The 22,203-nt window shown below is 39.7% G+C and overlaps 1 protein-coding gene across 2 annotated transcripts in view; it reads left to right on the forward strand.

Annotated features, from left to right (window-relative positions):
* Window positions 1–2,547: 2,547 nt before the first annotated feature.
* The window catches only part of PRSS12 (serine protease 12), a 49,506-nt gene continuing 29,850 nt past the window's right edge, over window positions 2,548–22,203 (forward strand). The window contains exons 1-3 of one of the 2 annotated variants that reach the window (XM_081332753.1): window positions 2,548–2,981; window positions 11,312–11,450; window positions 20,215–20,393. In XM_081332753.1, the coding sequence (XP_081188879.1) occupies window positions 2,585–2,981; window positions 11,312–11,450; window positions 20,215–20,393 (715 nt within the window). In that variant the 5' untranslated portion in view covers window positions 2,548–2,584. Of the gene's footprint in view, window positions 2,982–11,311; window positions 11,451–17,731; window positions 17,809–20,214; window positions 20,394–22,203 lie in introns of those variants that run through there. The other variant, XM_081332752.1, reaches the window with a different exon arrangement.

Here is a 22,203-nt window from a genome sequence, read left to right on the forward strand (position 1 = left end):
TGTTTTAGCCTCCAGTCCCCCAATCATCTTTGTTGCTCTTCTCTGTACTCTTTCTAGAGTCTCGACATCTTTTTTACATCGTGGTGACCAAAACTGGATGCAGTATTCCAGGTGTGGCCTTACCAAGGCATTGTAAAGTGGTATTAGTACTTCACTTGATCTTGATTCTATCCCTCTGTTAATGCAGCCTAGCACTGTGTTGGCTTTTTTGGCAGCTGCAGCACACTGCTGGCTCATATTGAAGTGATTGTCTACTAAGACTCCGAGATCCCTCTCACAGTTACTACTATCGAGCAAGGTACCACCTATACTATACCTGTGCATTTGATTTTTCCTGCCTAAATGTAGAACCTTACTTTTTTCACCATTGAATTTCATTTTGTTAGATAGTGCCCAGTGTTCGAGTCTGTCCAGATCCTACTGTATCTTAAGCCTATCTTCTGGAGTATTGGCTATTCCTGCCAGCTTGGTGTCATCTGCAAATTTGATGAGTTCCCCATCTATCCCCTCATCCAAATCGTTGATGAAGATGTTGAAGAGCACTGGGCCCAGAACGAAGCGATAATCTATTAGGTATGTCACCCATTACCCCGGAGGAAAGTCATGTGACCTGGAAACAGAGTAAACAGAAGCAGGACCAAAGTACTTGTGCAGACAGCCCATGTCAGGCCAGTTGTTTTCTGTCCATTCAGCCTTGGGCAGTGGTGGGGAACCTTGGCTCTTTTATGATTTGTGGACTCCAACTTGTGGGAGTTGAAGTCCACAAGTCATAAAAGAGACAAGGTTCCCCACCCCTGGCCTTGGGCAAAGGTGGCACTGTTCCATTAATTGTAGTAGATTTGCCACCTAACTCCTCTTAGGTCAAGGTGTCTATTTCATATAGTTCCTGGAGACGGGATGTGTGAATTTCCCCAACTTCATCAGTACCCGCATTTTACTGAATCAACCTTGTTCTGAGTTCCCAGGGAACACTAAACCTGATTCACCAGACAGGTGCCTCCAACATTCTTCACTGCCTGACTTTGGGAGTCAAGGTCTGCGAATGCAAGCCACCGAAAGACGGGAGGCAGAACAGCTCTCCTTTCAAAATCCTGGGTCGGGGCTGTTTCTTATGAACGGCCGGCAACTCCCGTCTTCCCTTGGAGTGTAAGCGACGAGCACCGCTACTCGGGCTCCCGTTCGCAAAAAATCAAAACCAAACCAAAACAAAACAAAACACCCCCGCAGCCCTGTTTAGCCGGTTGCCGCGAAAAAGACACTGGCGCGCGTTCCGACGCCCTCAGTAATAAGCTCTCTGGTCAGAAGAGGATGAAGACCCGTGTGCCAAAAATGCAGCTTCTGGAGAATTGAAACGCGCTGCTTCTGTCGGTTCGCGGCGCCCTATCGCTCCAATTCCAAGCTCTCGAGGCTCCAGGTAGTAGCCCCGGAGGCCAAGCAAATCCTCCGCTCAGGTTCTGGGTCTGTTGTCTTTCACCCTGGGCTTCGGCGGGGGCCCGGAGAGTCCTCGTTTCTCCTCCGCTGTCGGGACTCACGAAGCCTGGTTCCTGAGCGCCTGCAACGCGTTTGCTTCTTCCCTAAGTGCGCTCCGTAACCAACTAACCAACCAACCCCCACCCCCACGCATTTCCAAACCATGTATTTTAAGGACTTCCTCTGCGTAACAACGGCAGCTACTGACTAGATCTCCAAACTCGACATTAAACTTTGAAATGTTATTTCTGTTTTCCTCTTAGGTTTTATAATCGCTTCTTTTTTTAAATAAAATTGTTTTAACTGTTCTAACTTGTAAATATGAAGTGCTTTTAATTCTGTGCGCGACCAGCCATACGCTAAATAAATAACCATGTACAGGGCTTTTTTTTGTCATAGAACGCTCAGAATGGAGTTCCGGCACCTTTTTTGGATGGAACTTTGTAGGGTAGGCAAGGCAGGTTGTATGACATGTGTGAGTTCCGGCACCTTTTTCTTTTTACAAAAAAAGCACTGACCATGTAGGATTTTAAGAGAAGGGTGGCTGGGCTGTGCCGGCTGAATTTCTTCTACCTGTCCGGAGTTATCTGCGAAGAGCTGGGCTGCGAAAGAGAAAAACGGAACGAACGGGAGGGGGGGGGGAAGAAAGCAAGCAAACGTTAACCGAGCTCACCGGACTGGCTTGCCCACGGTTAATTTAACCGTCCTAAACAATCCGGACAATCGGAATTAAAAAGGACACCCCCCACACCCCACCCTGCCGCTGCCGCGAGTTGGGGGGGCTCAGCTTGCCCGGCGCATAAGCCCTGGTGGGGGGAGCGCTGCCTACGCCCCTCAAGCGCAGCTGCCTTAGGAGGATGGAGAGCGCCGAGCGCTGAAAGCGAAGCGCCCCCTCCTTTCCGGCTGCAGCGGAGCCGAAGAGTCGAAAGAGCGCCGGGAAGGAGGCGGCGGCGGAGGCGGCGGCGGGAGGGGGCTGCGAGCTGGGAGAGCGAGAGCGAAGGCGGGGGCGAGGAGCTGCGCGTTCACCCGGCGGGAGGTGCGGCTCCGCCCTCCTCCTTCCCGGCCGGGCTCGGCAGCTGAGGGGCGATGGAGCGAACCGCGCGCAGCTGGCAGCATGACTTTCGCCCGTCTCTTTCTGGCCGCGGCGCTCCTGCTGGTCGGGCAGCTTTCCGAAGTCGGCAGCTCGGCGGCCAGCCGCTTCGCTTCTCCGTCTTCTATTTCGGCCGCTCCTCGGGGCCCGGCCCCAAAGCCGCCGCCGCGCCAGCCTCAGCAGCCCGCCGGCGGGGGCGGCTGCCCGAGAAACGGCGGGCGCTTCGTCAACGTGACGGAGTTCGGCGCAGGTTGCTTGCCCTGGGCGGAGGTGCCCACTTTTCTGGAGCGGACGCCGCAAGGCAAAGGGCTGCGCGGGCAACGCAACTTTTGCAGAAACCCGGACGGCAGGAGCAGGCCCTGGTGCTTCTACCGGAACAACCGCGGCAGGGTTGACTGGGGCTACTGTGACTGCAGGCAAGGTGAGGCGGGGATCTTCGCGCCGGCTGTCATTTCTTGCCGGGATTGGAACGGGTATTAAGGCGCCCGTGTGAACTGCCCTTGCCCGCACGCGTCCGGGCGGCTGAAGGGTCACTTGGCGCTCGGGCGAAGCGATGTTCCACACCTGATATATTCTCCCGAATATATTTTATCTGAAAGCGTGCGGCGTGATCCGTGCCTATCGGGGTTAGGACGCCTACAGTTAACGCTTGCAATTCATTCGGCAGACTTTTATAAGAAATAAAGTTAGAAATAAAGCAAGAGAAATCACACAGACGCAAACTTAGCTTTTAAATGAGGACATCCTCTCGGTGCGTGACTGTTTTAAAGCCCCAGTCTGATCCTTGAGGAGAAAACGGATCTTTGCTACAGCAGTCCATAGGAATGTCCTCCTTTTCATCTGTAAAATGTTGCAGGATTAATAGTTTTATCAGGAGCAGAATTATGCTCTTAGTAGTGGAAGAATAGTTGCCTATGTCCGCATTGCTGAACACCTGGGTTAGAATAATTTAATCTGCAGGGAAAGATTTCCAGGATAGGACAGTAATTCCTTCACTGTAAAGATTTTTTGCTTCTATTTCCCGTATGTGTTTGAATGTGATTCTGTTTAATCTCTCTGGCTATCATGTGTATGTTGGCTAGTGACCGAATATAAAGACACAAAAGCTCTGTTCTTAGACTCTGAAGTATCCTTTGTGCTGATGGATTATGTACGTTAGGGATGGAGAAACGATGGTTTGTCAAATACCAGTGAGAGATATCTGGAACTCGCTTTATCATTATCTGTAGAGTTGCCCTCTGATTTGCAATACTTGACTATCTATTTCATATGTCAGTGACTAGTTTATATTTCAATGCCACTTCCATGTGTGCACATTTGTGACTTTGCATATAAATTATAAAGTTTCAATGGAACATTCCAAAGTAGGTGTTCACAGAATAAGTTTCCTCTCAGTCTCAAGTAACTCTCTATCCAGGGAGTGATTAGAATCAGTCTTGCTTTCCTTCAAGAAGGCTGCTAGATTTTTTATAACATGCCGCGAGATGCAAACTAGAGAACAGAGAGCTGGTTGGTTCCTGCCTAATGGAAGAAGATACACATCCAGTAGTGTGATCAACACCTCTGTCCCCTCCCTCCCAGTTGCTCCAGTTATATTTGGTCACTAGAATTGGGGGGCACATTTTTTTTTAAAGTGTTTAATTACCTAGGGTCAAGAGGTATATCTCTTGTTTGAATCCAATTCTTCCAAAGATTATGTATATACAGTGTAGATCTGGGATGGGATAAAAATAATTTTGGAGAACCCCAAAATCTTTCCTCCTTTGGCCAACAGTTTTGTTAGATCCCTTCTGCTCAAGATCGAGATGTCTAGTTGTGCCCACCTATGTCATTTATGGTGTCCACACTGTAGACTTGCCTTCTAGGTCCTAATCAATAATTTGTTGATTAAAAAGCCCATTCCACATTGAGGCTTTTATAAGAGGTTCCATGCATCAAGAAATGTCTGAAAGATATAAGTGGCTAACTATTTGCTTACTCACCCAAACCCTTCTTGGCAGCATCTGGTTTCATTTGGTCTTGCAACAGCACCAACAAACCCTGAAATTATTGCTTGTTGAGGCTTGTTTATTTATTACTTCTGGTCTAGTAAGATACCAGAGGGAGGATGAGCAAACAGGAGAGACAAAAGTGATTTGGTTTTAGTTACTAGGGTCAGCTGGTGATCTGTTGGCATATAAAGCCAGTTCTTTAAGCATTTAGAGTTCAATGCAAATAGACTAGCTCTTCATTTTGTCACCTGAAGTGTGTTCAGTGCCATCTCATTTATTTTTTAATAAAAGTGACCATTTTATTCTGTACCAGGTTGAAGAAAGGTGTGCCTCCATATGTATTTTGATGTAAACCTTTAAGTCCTTTGTACATCATAAATAAATGCTAAGATTATTAGTCTCATATCACCTACCTCTAATGTTTTACAAACACATTTCCAATGGAAGAAAATGGTCAGTGTTAAGCTGTGATGCCCTTGGTGCTCTCTCAGCTTGTGTTTGTTTGCAGACCTATCCAACTAGGTAACATTATGAGTGCTTATTAGCATGCAGTTTACTCTCTGTTTATACATAGTAGCTTGCCTTGCCAGTTTTTGTAGGGATGTTATTTTCTCCTTGGTAGTTCCTTGATTAGGGCATTGTTTTCTGCTTGTTTATTTGGTGTTAATCCCTGGTTATCTGGGTGTTGACTACTGGAGAGGTTGTGTTGTTTTCTTCTTGACTTTTTTCTTTTGAGTGGTATGTAAATGTGGTTTATTACTATGTGTCCATTGAGGGCTGCTTTTTTTAAATGTCAAGCTTCCAGGAATTTTCTAGTTTTTGTGATTTATATCTTGTCTTTATTATTTTACCTTGGAAAGGATGCTCAGTTTCCCACTTGAAATTATGGTTGAGTCTGTCTATGTGTTGTGCTTTCAAAGAAGTCTCATTGATGCACAAAATTATTTTCTGCTAACACTATAAAGATGCCATTTAAAATAAGGGTATAATTGAAATGTGTAAGAAATGAATGGAGAAAATCATAAATAAATAAACACCAGTGATTTCAGCATGTTTAGAAAATATCAGAATTGGCTGCAAGTTTCTTCTTGTACATCTTCCTCTTGCCTATATATAGTATCTCATCTTGCCTCATCCAGAACACTTAATGTTAACAGAATAAATCTCATTTGTGCTAGTCTGAATTCCCCTTTCAGCTTGCATTGGAAAGTGTAATAAGAGCTTCTCCAAAAGGTAACAGAAGGCATCAGATGCTTCTATTTGGGATTGATCCAAAGGAGGTCTTATTGCAAAGCTGAATATATACTGCATGAATTGGCTCTTGATCACTTCAAGTTTCAGTTTGGGTGCAGTCCAGAGAAAGACACATGCAAATCAGATTTATAGAATCATGGTTTCTTGAAATAACTTCTATAGCAATTTCTTTCCATAAACACATTAAAGCAATTTCTTATACCAATATTCTGAGACAAGTAAAAGACATTTCTTTCCTAAGCTACTTCAGTCCCCTCCCATGCATTTTGTTTCTCTTCATTTTGTTTTTCACTGTTTTCCCCCCATTTTGTATGAATATTAACCAGTTAAGTAAAACTCAGTCAAACCTATGTAGGATTTTGACTAGGGTTTATTTTGCTTTGATTTGCACCAGCACTTTTTCAGTATTTTTTTTCCAAACACAACTGCTGCTTAGTAAGCATGCATATTGTATTGGCTTATAAAACATAATATAATTAAGGAATACAGTATGTGTTCACATATTCATAGAGTTCACATGTGTTCTATAATCAGTGGTTGCAGAATGAACATAATGCTGCAATGGCAACATAGCAGTGGAAGTGTGGGAGATAGCTTTGCAGTTTCAAGTATTTTAAATCTGGTAACTTCAGTTATTAGCTCAAAGCTATATTGCTTGGTCATTCACAGCTATCATATGAGTAAGTAATAATAACATTTTTTTCTACTATTATTAAAATTTCCTTCCAAATGACATTTTATTTCTAGGTTATGTATTTGTCAAAGAACATGATATTTTTTACCTTTTCTTTTCAGTCAGAACAATCCAGTGAGGTAGGCTGGGCTGAGCAACTGGTGTAATATCACTCAGTGAGCTACCATGAATAAGAATCTAGATTTTCCTTATTATTCTCTCTCCACTACAGACTTTTTTTTACCTCTGGAAAATAGATGCTACATATTTTGAAATCATTCCAATGACAAGAGAAGTGTCCTTAGTTTAGACATGATCATTACTAGATTCAAAGAAATACTAGCTTCTAGGAAATAAATCATAGAAGCAGTCTGCCAAAAATTGGATATCGAAAGAAAATATCAACATGAAAATAGAGATGAGTCCTAGTGTTAAATGATCCCTTATGCACAGGTAACACTGAATATAAATAAATGGTAAATATAGAATTTTGACCAGTTTGATCAATTTCATTGATCCTTCTGAAATCTGATGTTTGTAAATCATGTCAATATATTACACATAGACATAGATTCTTTGCTTTGAAATGGTTGTACATCTAGAAGTATGCTTTACACTCTTTACAGAAGGTACAATTACTTTAAAGAGTTGAAAGCAAGTGTAAATTGCAGCAGGCAGGGCTGTGAATGTACTACTCTGTGCCTTGTGTAAGGAACATGCAGCTGTCCCAGCTAAAAGTCATTTTGGGTGTAGGAAATTGCAGGCAAGGCAAAAGTACCTTTTCCTCTTCAAGTCCAGTGCACAGTTGTAAAACTGAGTATATTTGCCACAACTATACATTTAACAAGGTAAAAGGGAGCTGAAAATCAACTGAAAAGTAATTAACATTTTGATAAGGATTGTTCTATTCACCTAACTTTCAGTATGGCATCAAGGGATGATACCATATCCACAAATTGTGAATAGAATGCACAATTGCGTATGACTTACTTACATTCTTTACATAGTTAGGAAGGGAATGTAGTAAAAAGTATTCTGAAATTTCTTGTTTGCATAGTTAGGAGCTGGCCAACTCGGTTTAATCTAATGACCTAAAATAATCTCTAAATATCCACTGTACAAAGCAAAGCCTAAGGGCTAGAATAAAGTAGTCTGGAATTTTTTTTCTGTTGCAACTTTATCATATTTGTATCTTTCTTCAAATTCCAATAGTCAACATGGCTTTTTTTAAAAAAAAAACACGTATCAGTTCACACCAGTACTAGCTATTACAACAAGCATTAATGATGAAAATAGTTGCGTAGTAACATCTGAAAGGCTACATCTTGCCTATATTTTATATAAAGGAAATACAACATTGGTCCATCTTTGAATTATAGAACATGCTGCTTCTAGAAAGACTTTCTACCTCTAATTAGTACATTTTGTGCTAAGTAGAATTAATGGATAGATTGATGGGTATAGGTCTTAAAAGACAGAAAAGTGCTAGTTAAGGTTCAAAAAAAGAAACAAAGCTAATGAATGTACTAGCTGATGTACAAAGCTAATGTACTAGCTGTGAGATACTTGATGTTTCAGGTATTAAAAAAATCTATTGGTGCCAATTATGACAACATCATGGCCCAAGGATAGGAAGGTCTTAATGAAAACCATACTCAGATAAACTTTAGCTGTCCCATTTCTGATCTCACATTCTCACACACAGTTGTTACATGAGGAAAACAATGTAATCAAGGTTGAGCAAATAATAGATAAGAGAAGAAATGTACATTTCTTGAAAAGAAAGCTTGCATGGGTGGTTTTGCTGTCAACAGAAGCCTACAGAAAAGTAGTCAAAATCCATGCCAAATTCAGAGAGCTAACTCAGGTTTCTTAGTCAATCCAAGGTCAGAGTTTCATGAGAATGATTCACAGAAACAACATACCAGAGCAGGAAATCAGAAAATCCAATTGAGAACATGAATCGGGACTGCCTCTTAAAGCAGGCTACAGCCAGCTGTAGATTTACTCTCTTGAGCAGCACTGAGCATCTTTGCTGTGATCTCCATTGTATTCACAGGAGAGCTTGGAGCCCATACAACATAATCTGATTCCTTCAGCTGTTCTAATAGTGCCTGTATTTGATCAGCCAGTTTGACTCAAGGCTTGGCGTCTCCTGGGTCTGACATTTCATTGGTTCAGTTGGAGCAGCTTCTCCAGAGTCACAGTCTGAGTCCTGGACAATGACATTAGCCAATATGTGTCCATTTTGTAGCTATCATAAAAGAGGAGAAGGCTAAGTGTCTTTAACTTTTTTCTCAGTTCACTCTGATAATTTTTAACATTGATAATTGATATATACAGCTAAATCTTTTAAAGGTGAGGTATTCATATTTTATCTGCCATACAGTATTCTGAAAAATAATATTCACTTATGCCCATTCCATATAAGATTGGTGGACAACACTTGCCTATACTGGACAAGAAAAGCATATTTAAAAACACAAATGTTAATTAATTTAGAAAATATCCCACAATGTCAGACTGACATTAAGAACTTCTTATTTGTATGTACTGTATTTGGAGCTTTCCATATTTGACAATTGTTTATTCAGTAATCTAGATCTTACAATTTAAGCACTTGTTTGCTTCATTCCAAGAATTTATACATTCCATAAATTCACGTGATATGCTTTTGGTCAGACATGAATAAATACATTGTTTTGCTTGAAATAAACTCCTATAACTTTTGAGTCATGAATAAGTTAAATAAACTGTTTTCTAATTCCTTGAAATCTAATGACAATAAATGGAGGCAAAGCAATCATACACAGACTTTTGAAATGTTTATAAGAAAGGAATAGTTTTATGAAGTTGATATTTCTTTACCTGTATGCCTTAATCACAACAGTTACTAAACGGGCTAGAGAGAAATACCATCAAGGATATCTCTGTAACTACTTGAAATCCCTAGTCTACACTCTTCTGAACTTCAGTCTAGCTACTGGGAGCAATAAAATAGCTAGATTACAAACAATACATTTTCTGTAATAAGTCCATACCTCAATAATGGTTAACCTCATTTATGCAAAAACTAGTCCATAAGACATTTACTAATTTTATTAAGTATTGTCTGTTGTTATTTTGTTATGCTGTTTTTTTTGTATAAGTGACTGTAATGGATGTTTTGAGCTTTTAGGAAGTAATTGCATTCACTAGGAGTCTATGGAGATTCTCAGTCATCCAGGTCATAGTTATCCCAAAGATGCTTTTTTCACAAGAAAACTTTTCTTTGAAGACGTTTCACTTCTCATCCAAGAAGCTTCTTCAGATCTGACTGGAAGCTTCTTCTCATCCAAGAACCTTCTTCAGCTCCATTCCCCACCATCCAGTCAGAGCTGAAGAAGCTTCTTGGATGAGAAGTGAAACATCTTCAAAGAAAAACAAGACAGTTCAGTTGACTCGTGGAAAAACATCTTTTAGATTCACTAAGAGTGGTAGTGTTGTGCCTGTCAGATATTTGTAATCTTAGAACCTTGGCAGTCTCGTCTATTTCCTGCAGCTGGCTTTACCTTTCTAAAAGATTCTGCTAAATGAACAAAAACTAGAAATTGACATATAATAATGAAAAATAAGCCTTTACCATCATCTGTATTTTAGGATGCTTCTGGAGTTTTTGCTCTGTGCTACACCTGCTCAAAAGAATGAAAGAAATAAGATGGAAGGGTAATAGGAGTGTCATCAGTTTGCTTTCTAATAAATTAGTATTATTTGATTGACCTACTCATTTTGGTATCCATTTGTGGAATAGGCCAAGTTTAATAACAATAGTCATCTTTTGGTAGTGCCTACAATGATAATATAGTACTAACTTTTCTACTGCTGCCCAAATTTGGAAAAAAAATGTCCATAGTGAACACATTGACACATTAACTGCAGTTGTATTAAAATATTTCTATTGGATAGATTGATTATAAAACATACCTTAAGTAATGTTCATATCATCCCAATGGCATGACAATGAAATGATAGAGAAGCTGAAATGGTCTAGAACAGGGGTGTCAAACTTGCAATGTCACATGATGTGTCGCGACGTATCGCGCCTTTTTCCCCCCATTGCCGGCAATGGGGTGGGCATGGTTTCGCCATGATGCATCCGGCCCATGGGCCAGCAGTTTGACACTCCTGGTCTAGGAGAATCTGAATGAACTGATTGACTTTTGATGCCCAAGCAGTTTTAATGACAAACCTCAGATCCAGAAAGGCAACCAAGTTTGACTGTAACAAAAAGTGACATAAACCATTCTAGAGCAAGGGTATGCTTATATCATTTATATCAGGGGTGTCAAACTCAATTTCATTGAGGGCCGCATCAGCATGGCGGTTGCCCTCAGGGGGCTGGGTGGGTGTGGCCTGGGTGGGCGTGGCCTACTGGGTGGGTGTGGCTAGAGTGCGTATGGCCTACTGGGTGGGCGTGGCCAGCTCTACATCTTTCGCATCAAGGGTGCCTATTGGGGCCTGGGCAGGAGTGGGACAGATCTGAAGGTCTCTGGCAAGGAGGGTCTCTGGGCCAGGGCCAAGGCAGTGAGGGCCACTCCCTCACTGTGTCCAGGATGGCTTCGCGGGCCACATGAAACCACTTCGCGGGCCGGATCTGGCCCCCGGGCCTTGTGTTTGACATGTCTGATTTATATATTTTGGTTCAACACGTCTCTTTCAGATCACTCGAAAAATAAATGCCACACAGAAGCTGTTTTCTTTCTAAATGTGGCATAATTTTTGTTCATAGTTTGTAATGACTATATTACCATAATCTCTGAAATAAATTCACTTTTTTTTGACAAAACTAAACAGGATCAGTAAGACTTAAAGGTGGCAGAAATGAGTTTGAAGGCACAGTTGAAATATATCTAAATGGATTATGGGGAACAATCTGCAGTGACCACTGGGATAATGCTGATGCTTCAGTGATATGTCAACAACTTGAACTTGGGTAAGTAAATTAATGTTGACTAAATAACACTATTTTTGGAAGTTTTTCCACATCATTTGTAAATACAAAGGCAGTTACTTCCAAATTTCTCATCTGCTACAGTGCCTGAAACATAGCTTGCATCAGTGCTTTTTTTGTAAAAGAAAAAGGTGCCGGAACTCACACATGTTATACAACTCGCCTTGCCCTACCCTACAAGGTTCCATCCAAAAAAGGTGCCGGAACTCCGTTCTGAGCATTCTATGAGAAAAAAAGCCCTGGCTTGCATCATTATATTAGATAAATGGATTAATGGATAAATTGATTACTTCTTTTTTTTTTTTTTATTGAAAAGTTTTAAAATACAGTTTTCCCTTAAGAAACCCCCCTTCCCCCTCCCTGCTCCCCCCCTACCTCCCCCCAACCTCCCTCCCCCTCTCCCTCCACCCCCCCTCCCCCCCCCGACTTCCCAGAGCTAAATACAAGGTATATATATATAAAAAGACAACCATAAGCAACCATATACTAACAACTATAAATTCTAAAATCCATCACTCTCTAGCTTATATAGGATAAGACACACCTTAACAATATTAAATATATATAAAAAACTAGAATAAAAAAAACGAAAAAAAAAACGAAAGAAGACTTATTCGAATGCTACATAAAACTTCTTAACCCTATACTTGTTCTGGATAAACTCAATCCATTTTCTCCATTCCCTAATATAGCGTTCTTGCGAATGATCTTTCAAATAAGCCGAAATCTTCGCCATCTCTGCCAGGTCGGAAACCTTTAAAGTCCACTCTTCTATGGTCGGCAGTTCCTCTTTCTTCCAATATTGGCCTATCAAAAGTCTTGCCGCCGTAATTAAGTTCAACATCAGCTTGGTGTCCACAACTGTAGCGTCTGCAATTATTCCCAACAAAAAAAGTTGCGGACAAAACTTTATCCTCTGTTTAAAAATCTTCTGCATATTCCACCAGACTTTTATCCAAAAAGCCTTAACCTTCTTACATGTCCACCATATGTGAAAATACGTTGCATCTTCATCACCACACCTCCAACACTTAGGCTGATAATTCGGATACATACTTGCAAGCTTTTTAGGATCTAGATGCCATCTATAAAACATTTTGTAAAAGTTCTCTCTTAAATTTTGAGCTTGAGTAAATTTTACGTTCCTCACCCAAATCTTTTCCCACGTGTCCATTGTAATAACTTCCTGGATATTTTGGGCCCATTTTATCATACAATCCTTAACAAGCTCTGTTTCCGAGTCAATCTCTATCAATGCAAGATATATCCGTTTAATATGTGCTGACCCCTGATTTCTAATCTGCTTTATCAAGTTTCCATCAGTCATTGTAAATCCATTTTTCTGGTCTTCTTTCCACCTGGCCTGTAATTGAATATATTGAAACCAAGATTGAACAACCTTCTCTTCTCGCAAGAGGCTATATGATTTCAAACACCAAACATTCCTTTCCAGGCTTAAAATTTCCTTGTACGTAGTCACATCATGTTTGAAACCAGCATGTATATTTTCTATTGCGTGTTTTGGAATTGCCCACAATGGTATCTTGCTGCTTAGCTTATGTCTATACTTCTTCCAAACTCTCAGCAATGCCTGTCTTAAAATATGCATCCTAAACACAGTATCTACCTTCTTATCATACAACAAATATGCATGCCAGCCAAACAACAAATCATGGCCCTCAAGATTTAATAACCTCAATTGCGTCAAATTAATCCAATCGCTTATTCCTACTAATGCAGCAGCTTCATAATATAATTTAAGATTAGGCAATTTAAGGCCACCTCTCTCACGAGTATCCTGCATAATCTTAAGTTTAACTCGTGGCTTTTTCCCTGCCCACACAAATTTATTGATACCTCGCTGCCATTCCTCCAGATTAGAATCTTTCTTAAGAATCGGTATCATTTGAAACAAAAATAAAAATTTGGGCAGTACATTCATTTTCACTGCTGCAATCCGTCCCAGCAAAGACAATTGCAATTTTTGCCAACTCTCCAATTCCTTTTGAATTTTCCCCCATAGTTTTTCATAATTATTTTTATATAGCTTTGTATTAGAGGGCGACAAAATCACCCCCAGATATTTAACCCTTTTAACAATCTCAAATCCAGTTAATCCTTCTAAGAGAGCCTTCTGTGAAACTGTCATATTTCTAGCCAAAATTTTAGTTTTCTGTGTATTTACTTTAAATCCAGAAACCTTCCCATATTGTGTTATTATCTCCATCAGGTCCACAACAGAGTTCTCTGGCTGGGTCACTGTAACAACCAGATCATCTGCAAATGCTCTCAATCTATAGTCCTGATCTCCAACTTTTATCCCTTTAATTTTTTCCGAGTTCCGAATCTTAACCAATAGTATCTCTAATGTTAACACAAATAACAAGGGCGATAACGGACACCCTTGCCTTGTGCCCTTCTCAATATTACATGCTACTGTCAGGCTATTGTTAACTATGATTCGGGCAGTTTGTTTTTGATATAATGCCCTAATCGGCTGTAAAAAATTTTCCCCAAAATCCATTTTATCTAAAACTTTCAACAAAAATTGCCAATTCAATTGATCAAAGGCCTTTTCAGCATCTAAAAAAATTAGCGCTGCAGAGATCTGGTTGTGCCTCTCCAAAAACTCTAACACATCAACTATATGTCTCACATTATTTTTCATTTGCCTGCCACTAATAAACCCCGTTTGATCCCCATGAATCACCTGTTGCAGAACCCTCATCAGTCTATTAGCCAAAACCTTAGCAAATATCTTATAATCTGTATTTAAAAGCGATATCGGTCTGTAGTTTTTAACTTGAGTAGCATCCTGGTCTTCCTTCGGAATCAAAGAGATAAAAGCTGTTCTCCAAGACGGTGGCACCTTTCCCCCCCTCTGAATTGTCTGAAACAGTTCCTTTAACGGCTTTATCATCTCAAATTGTAAATTTTTATAATAGGCCGCAGTCAAGCCATCCGTGCCTGGCGCTTTATCCACCTTCAGCTCCTTAATTGCTGTAAGAATTTCTTCTTCTGTAATCAGTTGATTAATCCCCTCTTTTTGTACTTGCGTAAGAACCGGGATGCTAGCATTCTCCAAATATATATCAATATCTTTTACATTAATTTCCTCTTTAGTATATAATTTCGAATAAAAATCCACAAAAGCATCCTTAATAAGATTCTGTTGAAACACAACCCTTCCTTTATACTCAATCTTATCTATATTAGAGGCCCTTTGTTTTTTCCTCAGTCTATAAGCTAACCATCTGCCTGGTTTATTAGCGTTGCAAAAAGTATTGTGCCTAGCAAACCGCAGATTGGTTGCCACTTGATCTGCCATTAATTTATCAAATTGTCCTCTTAGCAGTCTAATAGCCTCCTTGATCTTCACATCCTCTGGGTTCAAAATCAAAGCCTTTTCTTTTTCCTTTATTTCATTCTCCGGTTCTTTCCTTCTAGTTTCCACTGCACGTCTATATCTATTATTCATATATATCAACACCCCTCTCATATAGGCCTTGCTAGCATCCCAAACCATGTCCATAGAGGTACCCTTATTCATATTAATCTCAAAAAAATCCTTCATCCGCTGTTTGCATTCTTCCACATTTCTCTGATTTCTAAACAAATTCTCATTTACGCGCCATGAGCGCCTGTCTCTTTTCTCCTTATCAATCTCCAACCAAACTGGACTGTGGTCAGAAATAGTTCTTGCACAAATCTTCACCTTTTTAGTTCTCAAAAAAAAATCATTAGTCAACAAAATAAAATCAATCCTCGAAAAAGATTGGTGTCTGTCAGAATAAAAAGTATAATCCTTCTCCTGCAAGTGTCTCTCACGCCAAATATCTCGCAATTCCAGGTCATCCTTCATTTCAAAAAAAGATTTAGGCAGTCTAGCATGACTTGGAATGCGCTTAAAAGCTCCAGCCTTGTCCAACTGTACATCCAAAACACCATTCCAGTCTCCCATAAAAATAAAAGATTTATAATCCAACTGGGTAAGCTTTGTATGGAGTAAGCTAAAAAAATCAGCTTGTTGTTGGTTAGGTGCATATAATCCAACTAGAAGCGTCTTTTTACCTTCTAACAACAGCTCAATCATAACATATCTTCCATGCTTATCTGCTTCAATTAAGTCTGCTGTTAAGGCACTTTTAATATAAACAACCACTCCATTTTTCTTATTCTCTGCAGAGGCAACAAATTGCGTACCCAGTCTCGAGTTCAATAAATGCTTTTGATCCAAAACTCTAATATGCGTTTCTTGCAAACATATAACATCTATCTTAAATTGTTTTAAATATTGAAAAACTTTCTTTCTCTTCTGCGGTGAATTTAGTCCATTAACATTCCAGGTTAGAAATTTAGTTGCCATGCATATCCTCCAAAAGCTCTTGGACCACAGCTTTGATAGGACTAACTTCTTTAGGCCGTGCTCCTCCCACAGCTTGACTATATGTACGTTGTGAAGAATCTGAAGACTTTTGCTGATCTTGTTCTTTTATTTTCTTTGCTCGTTTTAAAGCAGCACGCGTTACTCTTTGCTCTCTAGGATCATCCAAAGAAGTTGTAGCTTGATCTCCTCCAGCACCACTTTCCTCTGTTTCATCCTCTTGATGTTCTCCTTCTCCAGATCCCTTTCCAGCTTCCAGAAGTGTTAATGGGGTTGCTTTTAAGACATTATTGTAGAAATCACGCGCTTGCTTTACAGTAATCAGCCGATACCTTTTACCTTCATGCATCACCATCAGCCCATCTGGAATCTCCCATCTGAACCTTATATCTCTTTGCTTAAGCTCATGCACGAGAAATGTATAGTCCTTCCTTCCCCTTAAAATCCTTGGAGGAATTTCTTTTAAAACCAAGACTTCTTGTTCAGCAATCACCACTTTAGCATCATAGGCAGCTTGTATAACTTGATCTCTAATCTCTCTTTTTGCAAAGTAAACCACCACATCTCTAGGCAACTTTCTCTGTCTGGCAATCCATGAATTCACCCGAAACACTTTATCCATAGCTGCTCTTATTTCAGATGCTGGCTGATTTAATGCCACTTCAAGAGCCTCAGAGATCAGCTGCTTTAAATCTTCTTTAATGTTCTCTTTTAAACCTCTGATTCTGACAGCAAACTGCATCTGGTAATATTGGGCTAGGCTTACCTCCCTTTCCACTTTGTCTCTTGCAATTTCATTCTCCCGTGCTTTTACTTCTAATATAGCATTCCTTTGAGCCAAATCATCCATTTTTTCATCTAATTCTTCCACACATTCCGCCACTTTATGCACTGAAGACAAAATGTCTACCTTCATCACGCTGAGCTTCTGTTCCATCCTCTCTTCCATTCTCTCCTCCAATTTCTCCAATTTCTTTTCCATCTGTGCAAATTTATCACTCATTGATTGATTGATTGATTCCAAAAGTTTATCCAGAGCATCTCGTAAGTCCTTCGATGTCAGCGCTTCAGAAGGGTGCAACGCCTGTAGTGATGACTGTTGCACCGGCGAGGATCCACCACTCCGAAGAGTTTTAGGGGGAGGTTTCGCCGCCATCTTTTAGTCCTCAATTATGACGCACTTTCACTTAAAGTTTAAAAAGTCCAACAAGCTAGAGAGTATAGTAAAATAATCCTCTTCACCTTTTCCACTTGTACCGCTCTGCCTGCTCCTTTAAATCATAGTCCTTTCTTCAGGCAGGGATGGTTCGCAGACGCCTGGCTCTGCTCCAAAAAGTTCAGAGCAGAGACGCCGGCCAGCTGGGAGCAACCCAGGCTTCGGGGGAGTTCAATCCTTCAGCCGCCCAAGCTCCATGCTCAGGCGGCCCCGGAGAACTCTACCCCTACCAGGGGCCTCACCCCCTCCTCTTCTCCCGAGGAGGGGGCTTCAATTTCGCCCGAACAGCTGATCGGCGCTGTTTCGGGCGAAAAAACAAACAGCTGAGCCGCGGGCAGCCGGGGAAGGCTGTCTTCGGCGCCGCGCCGCCACCGGAAGTCGTCCGATTACTTCTTTTCTAGAATGTTAATGACTAATATTACATTGATTACTTTAAATTCATTAAAAATCGTAACTGTACTTTTAACAAGTAATATGCTATACACTATTGTTACTAAGAAAGGTTAAAATGTGATTCAGTATTTCTTGTGAAACAGAATGCTAATTTGAAAAGATGTTACTTTTTTTATTTAGGGTTAGTCTGTGCAGTTCTACTAAAGGTAATGAGTATGACTCAAAGCTTCCTTTATAGTTTTTAATCTTCTTTTCTTTTCTTTTGGTAAAGGGGATAAACTGCTTAAATTTTAATCCTGAAGATTTAAACTTTGCCTCTTGACAAGGGGATATCTATCTAGATGAAAGTAAGAAGTTAGTATTTTCTGTGTCTATTTGTTTTCATCAAATAGTACTCCAGATTTTTGGAGCCCAGTTCTGATAAGACTTACAGAGATGCATAGATTTGATGCAGTGAAAACTAAAAAATTGTAACTTGAAGTTCAACTTTTAATGAAATAAATGCTTACATTATCTTCAAGTCCTTTTTTAAATGTCCTTCCTCTTTTTTTCTGGATCCTTCATGTTGGCACATTTCTTTTTCATTCTGTTTACACTGCACTGATTTTAGTTCCCTTTAAAATAGATTATGCTTAAAGCAAAAATATTGAAATGCTTATTTGGATCTTAGGGATTAAGGAAAAGCTGCAGTCTTGCCTGCATGGCTAAGTTCCCATATACAGTATGCAAATTTCTGTATAAGAAATAATATGAATCCTGTACAAATTAATCTTCAATAGAACATAATATCCTTTTTGGTCCATATGTACAAAATTAAATATGTTGTTCTGTTTGATGCACAGCAATATATACTTGCCATTTTCTGCATGGATATGATTCCCATGTAAGAAACTTGTAATTTAGTGAATAGATAAGGCTGATCATATATAGATCCTATTTTAATTCATGTTACTAGTCAGAGATAAAATAAAGCAAAATAGTATAAACACAGTTCTATAATTTTTCTTTTATGATCTTGACTAGTAGCTTGCGTCTTATATAGCTAAACTGGTTATCTCTAAAACAATGTTAATTCTTGCCTTATCTGTATGGAGAATGTCTGTTTCAATCAAGTAGTACAGTGCTTTGAGAATAAGAAATCTTAAGACCAAAGTACATTGTAATTCTTTAAAGTGAACAGAACAAGAAATCTCACAGGTAATATTAAACAAAATATGTTCAGACTTCTTAAGGGCTGTTGTTTAAAAAGGATGGATCAATACTTGCCAAGCTCAGCCCAAATCCAATCTCTATGAAGACACTTCCTTGGTATTGAAATTTGACTACTATGGTTGTAAACTGTAGCAGTTTGGTTACACCATCTTTTAGTTTAATTTACAAATGTTCCTAAATTATGTAGCAAATGTATTAATTTTTCTCACATAATTTATTTTTTATATTTAGCTAGCATTATTTTTGAATAATTCAATAATTCAAAATTTTAGTCAATTACTTAACATTAAAAGCTGAATTAATTTGTAGCACAAAAAAGGTAAACACTGTTATCCTACTATAATATAGATGCTTACCAAAAAGCAAGTTTCAAAAAGTATACAACTGCTGTAATGGGCAGGTGCTTATATGCATGTTATGAGTGCTGTTGTATAATTCTCTGAAGCAATTAGTTGTAGATTGTGTTGTTCTATGTGCTTTCAATGCATTTTTAATAGACATTGATATGTTTGATAGGTTCAGAGAAGTATGAAAACTGTCTGAAGGTGTAATGTAGGGAGAAGTGTATAAATATTTCCTAAATAATTAAATAAAATATTACATACAAGTTAGGAATAAAGAGATAAAGAAAATGGTGACAGCTCCCTTATATGCTTTGTCTGCTTATCTGAGAAATATAGGCAAGAGAATTTTAAGATCCTAAAGTGGTTGGCACAGCTTTACGATATCATTCAGTCAGTGGAATGAGTATTTTGGGTCTAAGTTCCAAGATACAGCAGAAAACGTGGGACTACTTTAGAAATTTTTAGTGATTCCTGTTGACTTAATAATTTAATGCATTGTATCACTACCATACTGTTAACCAAAAATGGTTTTGGTTGACCTGATTCTGCATTGCTTTATAACATCTATCGTGAATTTTCAGACAACAATCCATATATAATTGGATTTTATATCTAATGTATTAATGTTTACATGACATTAAGTTATTGTTGACTTTTAGCAACTACATAAATGTCCTTTCTAACCTGGTCCTTCAGCTATTACAACAGCACCCCATCACCACCATTATTGGGTTTATCCACCTTGTTGTTGTCTTTTCTTTTCTCCCATCTTTCTGTTCATTAGAACCTTCTCCAGAAAGCTAGGTTTTCACATAATGTGCCCTAAGTAGGATAATTTGAGTCCAATCATTTGTGCCTTGAGTGACAGCTATGGGTTGGTTTGTTCAATAATCTATTTGATTGTCCTCTCAGCTGTCCATGGTATTCACAGAGGTATTCATTCACTAACTTAGTTTAAAAAGGAGTTTTGGAACTCACTAAAGAAATTACTGTTTGGTGAAATTCTGAAAACAATTTAGTTGCACTTTGAACCTGTACTTTGGCTTGCAGTGGTCCCATAGCTACTTGATGTTTCTGTGATATTTTGTGAATTAGGGAAAAACATGTAATATTTAGCGTGGAATAAAGTACTAACAAAGAGTTTGTAATTATCTTGGTTTTCTTTTTCATGATCTATATTTGTTGTTCTTTCCATAGGGAGAGAGGTACAGCAAAGCACGTCCTATTTTCTGGATCAGGCCTTATTCCTGTACATTGGAGCAATGTGCATTGCCATGGCAATGAAGAAAACATCATGCTATGTGAAAAAACTATTTGGCAAGGTCAAATGTGTTCCCAGAATATGGCAGCTGCTGTCACGTGTAGCTTTTCCCATGGTAAAAAAGAAACAAGAAACATCATTTAGTCTTACACTGTGCAAATAGCAATATCATACAGGAAGATGTGATGGACGATTACATAGTAGAAAATTACTGATAATGTTTAAATCAGTCTTCTTGAGTATGGTACCCTCTAGATATGTTGGGGTTAATAATTATGTAATTTAGGGGAAATGCCACACCAAGAAAGTCTAAAATAAGTTAATTCTGAATGATACCATCAGCACGTACACCATACTAAAATGCAGTAGTTTCATTTTAAGGAATAAGAAGAAAATTTACTTTGGGAGTAGTCGTCTTTATGAAATTCAAAGTAGTCTTCCTCTTCTGGTAATTTTTATACTTCAGTATTCAGTTTGATTTTGAATGCCCACTCTATTAAAAAAATAATGGGCTTTATGTTTTGTGTGCTATTTACTTCAAATGTTTTCCCCCATCTGGAGAATTTTATTATTATTATTATTATTATTATTATTATTATTATTATTATTATTATTATTATTATTATTATTATTATTATTATTATTATTATTATTATTATTATTATTATTAATTTTATTTGTATACCGCCCTTCTCCCGAAGGACTCAGGGCGGTGAACAGGGCAATACATGTTAAAAAGACAAAATACAAAAATTAAAAGAGATTAAACAAAGTGCCCACAATTATAAAATAGGTTAAAACACATTTAAAAGTAATAAAAACCCAACCCCATCCCATCAGGCCAGGCCAGCTTGTTCAAAGAGATACGTCTTTAGATCGCACCGGAAGGAGCGAAGGTCGGGCGCCATCCGGAGCTCAACCGGAAGACGGTTCCATAAATCCGGCGCGCCCACAGAGAACACCCTCCCCCTGGGGGCCACCAGTCGGCATTCCTTGACCGGTGGCACCCTGAGGAGGCCCTCTCTGTGGGAGCATATTGGGCGGAGGGAAGTTGATGCCGGCCGCAGGTGCTCCCCAAGGTATTCCGGACCCATGCCATGTAGGGCTTTGTAGGTCAATACCAGCAACTTGAACCTCACCCGGAAGACAACTGGGAGCCAATGCAGCTCACGGAGCAGAGGTGTAACATGGGAGTATCGGGAGACTCCCAACACAACTCTTGCGGCTGCATTCTGTACCAGTTGGAGCCTCCGAGTGGTCTTCAAGGGCAGCCCCATGTAGAGAGCGTTGCAGTAGTCTAAACGAGAGGTCACGAGCGCATGAGTGACCGTACGCAGGGCATCCCGGTCTAGATAGGGCCGCAACTGGCGCACCAGGCAAACCTGGGCGAAGGCCCCCCTAGTCACAGCCACTATGTGATCTTCCAAAGTAAGCCGTGAATCTAGGAGGACTCCCAGTTGCGAGCCCTATCTACGGGGGGTAATAGCTCACCCCCCATAGAAAAAGATGGGATATTCTGAATATCCCGGTATGCCGGTATGCACAGCCACTCAGTCTTGTCGGGGTTGAGTTGAAGTCTGTTCCTCCCCATCCAGACCCAAACCGCTTCCAGGCAACGGGACATCACGTCGAGGGCATCACTGGGGTGGTTTGGGGTCGAAATAAAAAGCTGGGTATCATCAGCGTACTTTTGTAGACTTTATTGTTATTGTTTCCAAAAAAACTCCTCTTCCTATTGTGTAAATACGTTGGTGCTTTCTACTTTCTGTCAAGAGTTTGATTGTCCATCAACATATTTGATTGCCTGCATTCCTCCCTCACATGTTTATCATGACATAGGGGAAAAAATGTCTCACTAGTTGACATTGCTTAGGCACAGTGAATCAGTGTAGATCACAATGAGCCTCCTAATTGCCCATGGATAT

Source organism: Vipera berus, assembly GCF_964194415.1.
Source record: "Vipera berus genome assembly, chromosome: 7".
NCBI classification, from domain to species: domain Eukaryota; kingdom Metazoa; phylum Chordata; class Lepidosauria; order Squamata; family Viperidae; genus Vipera; species Vipera berus.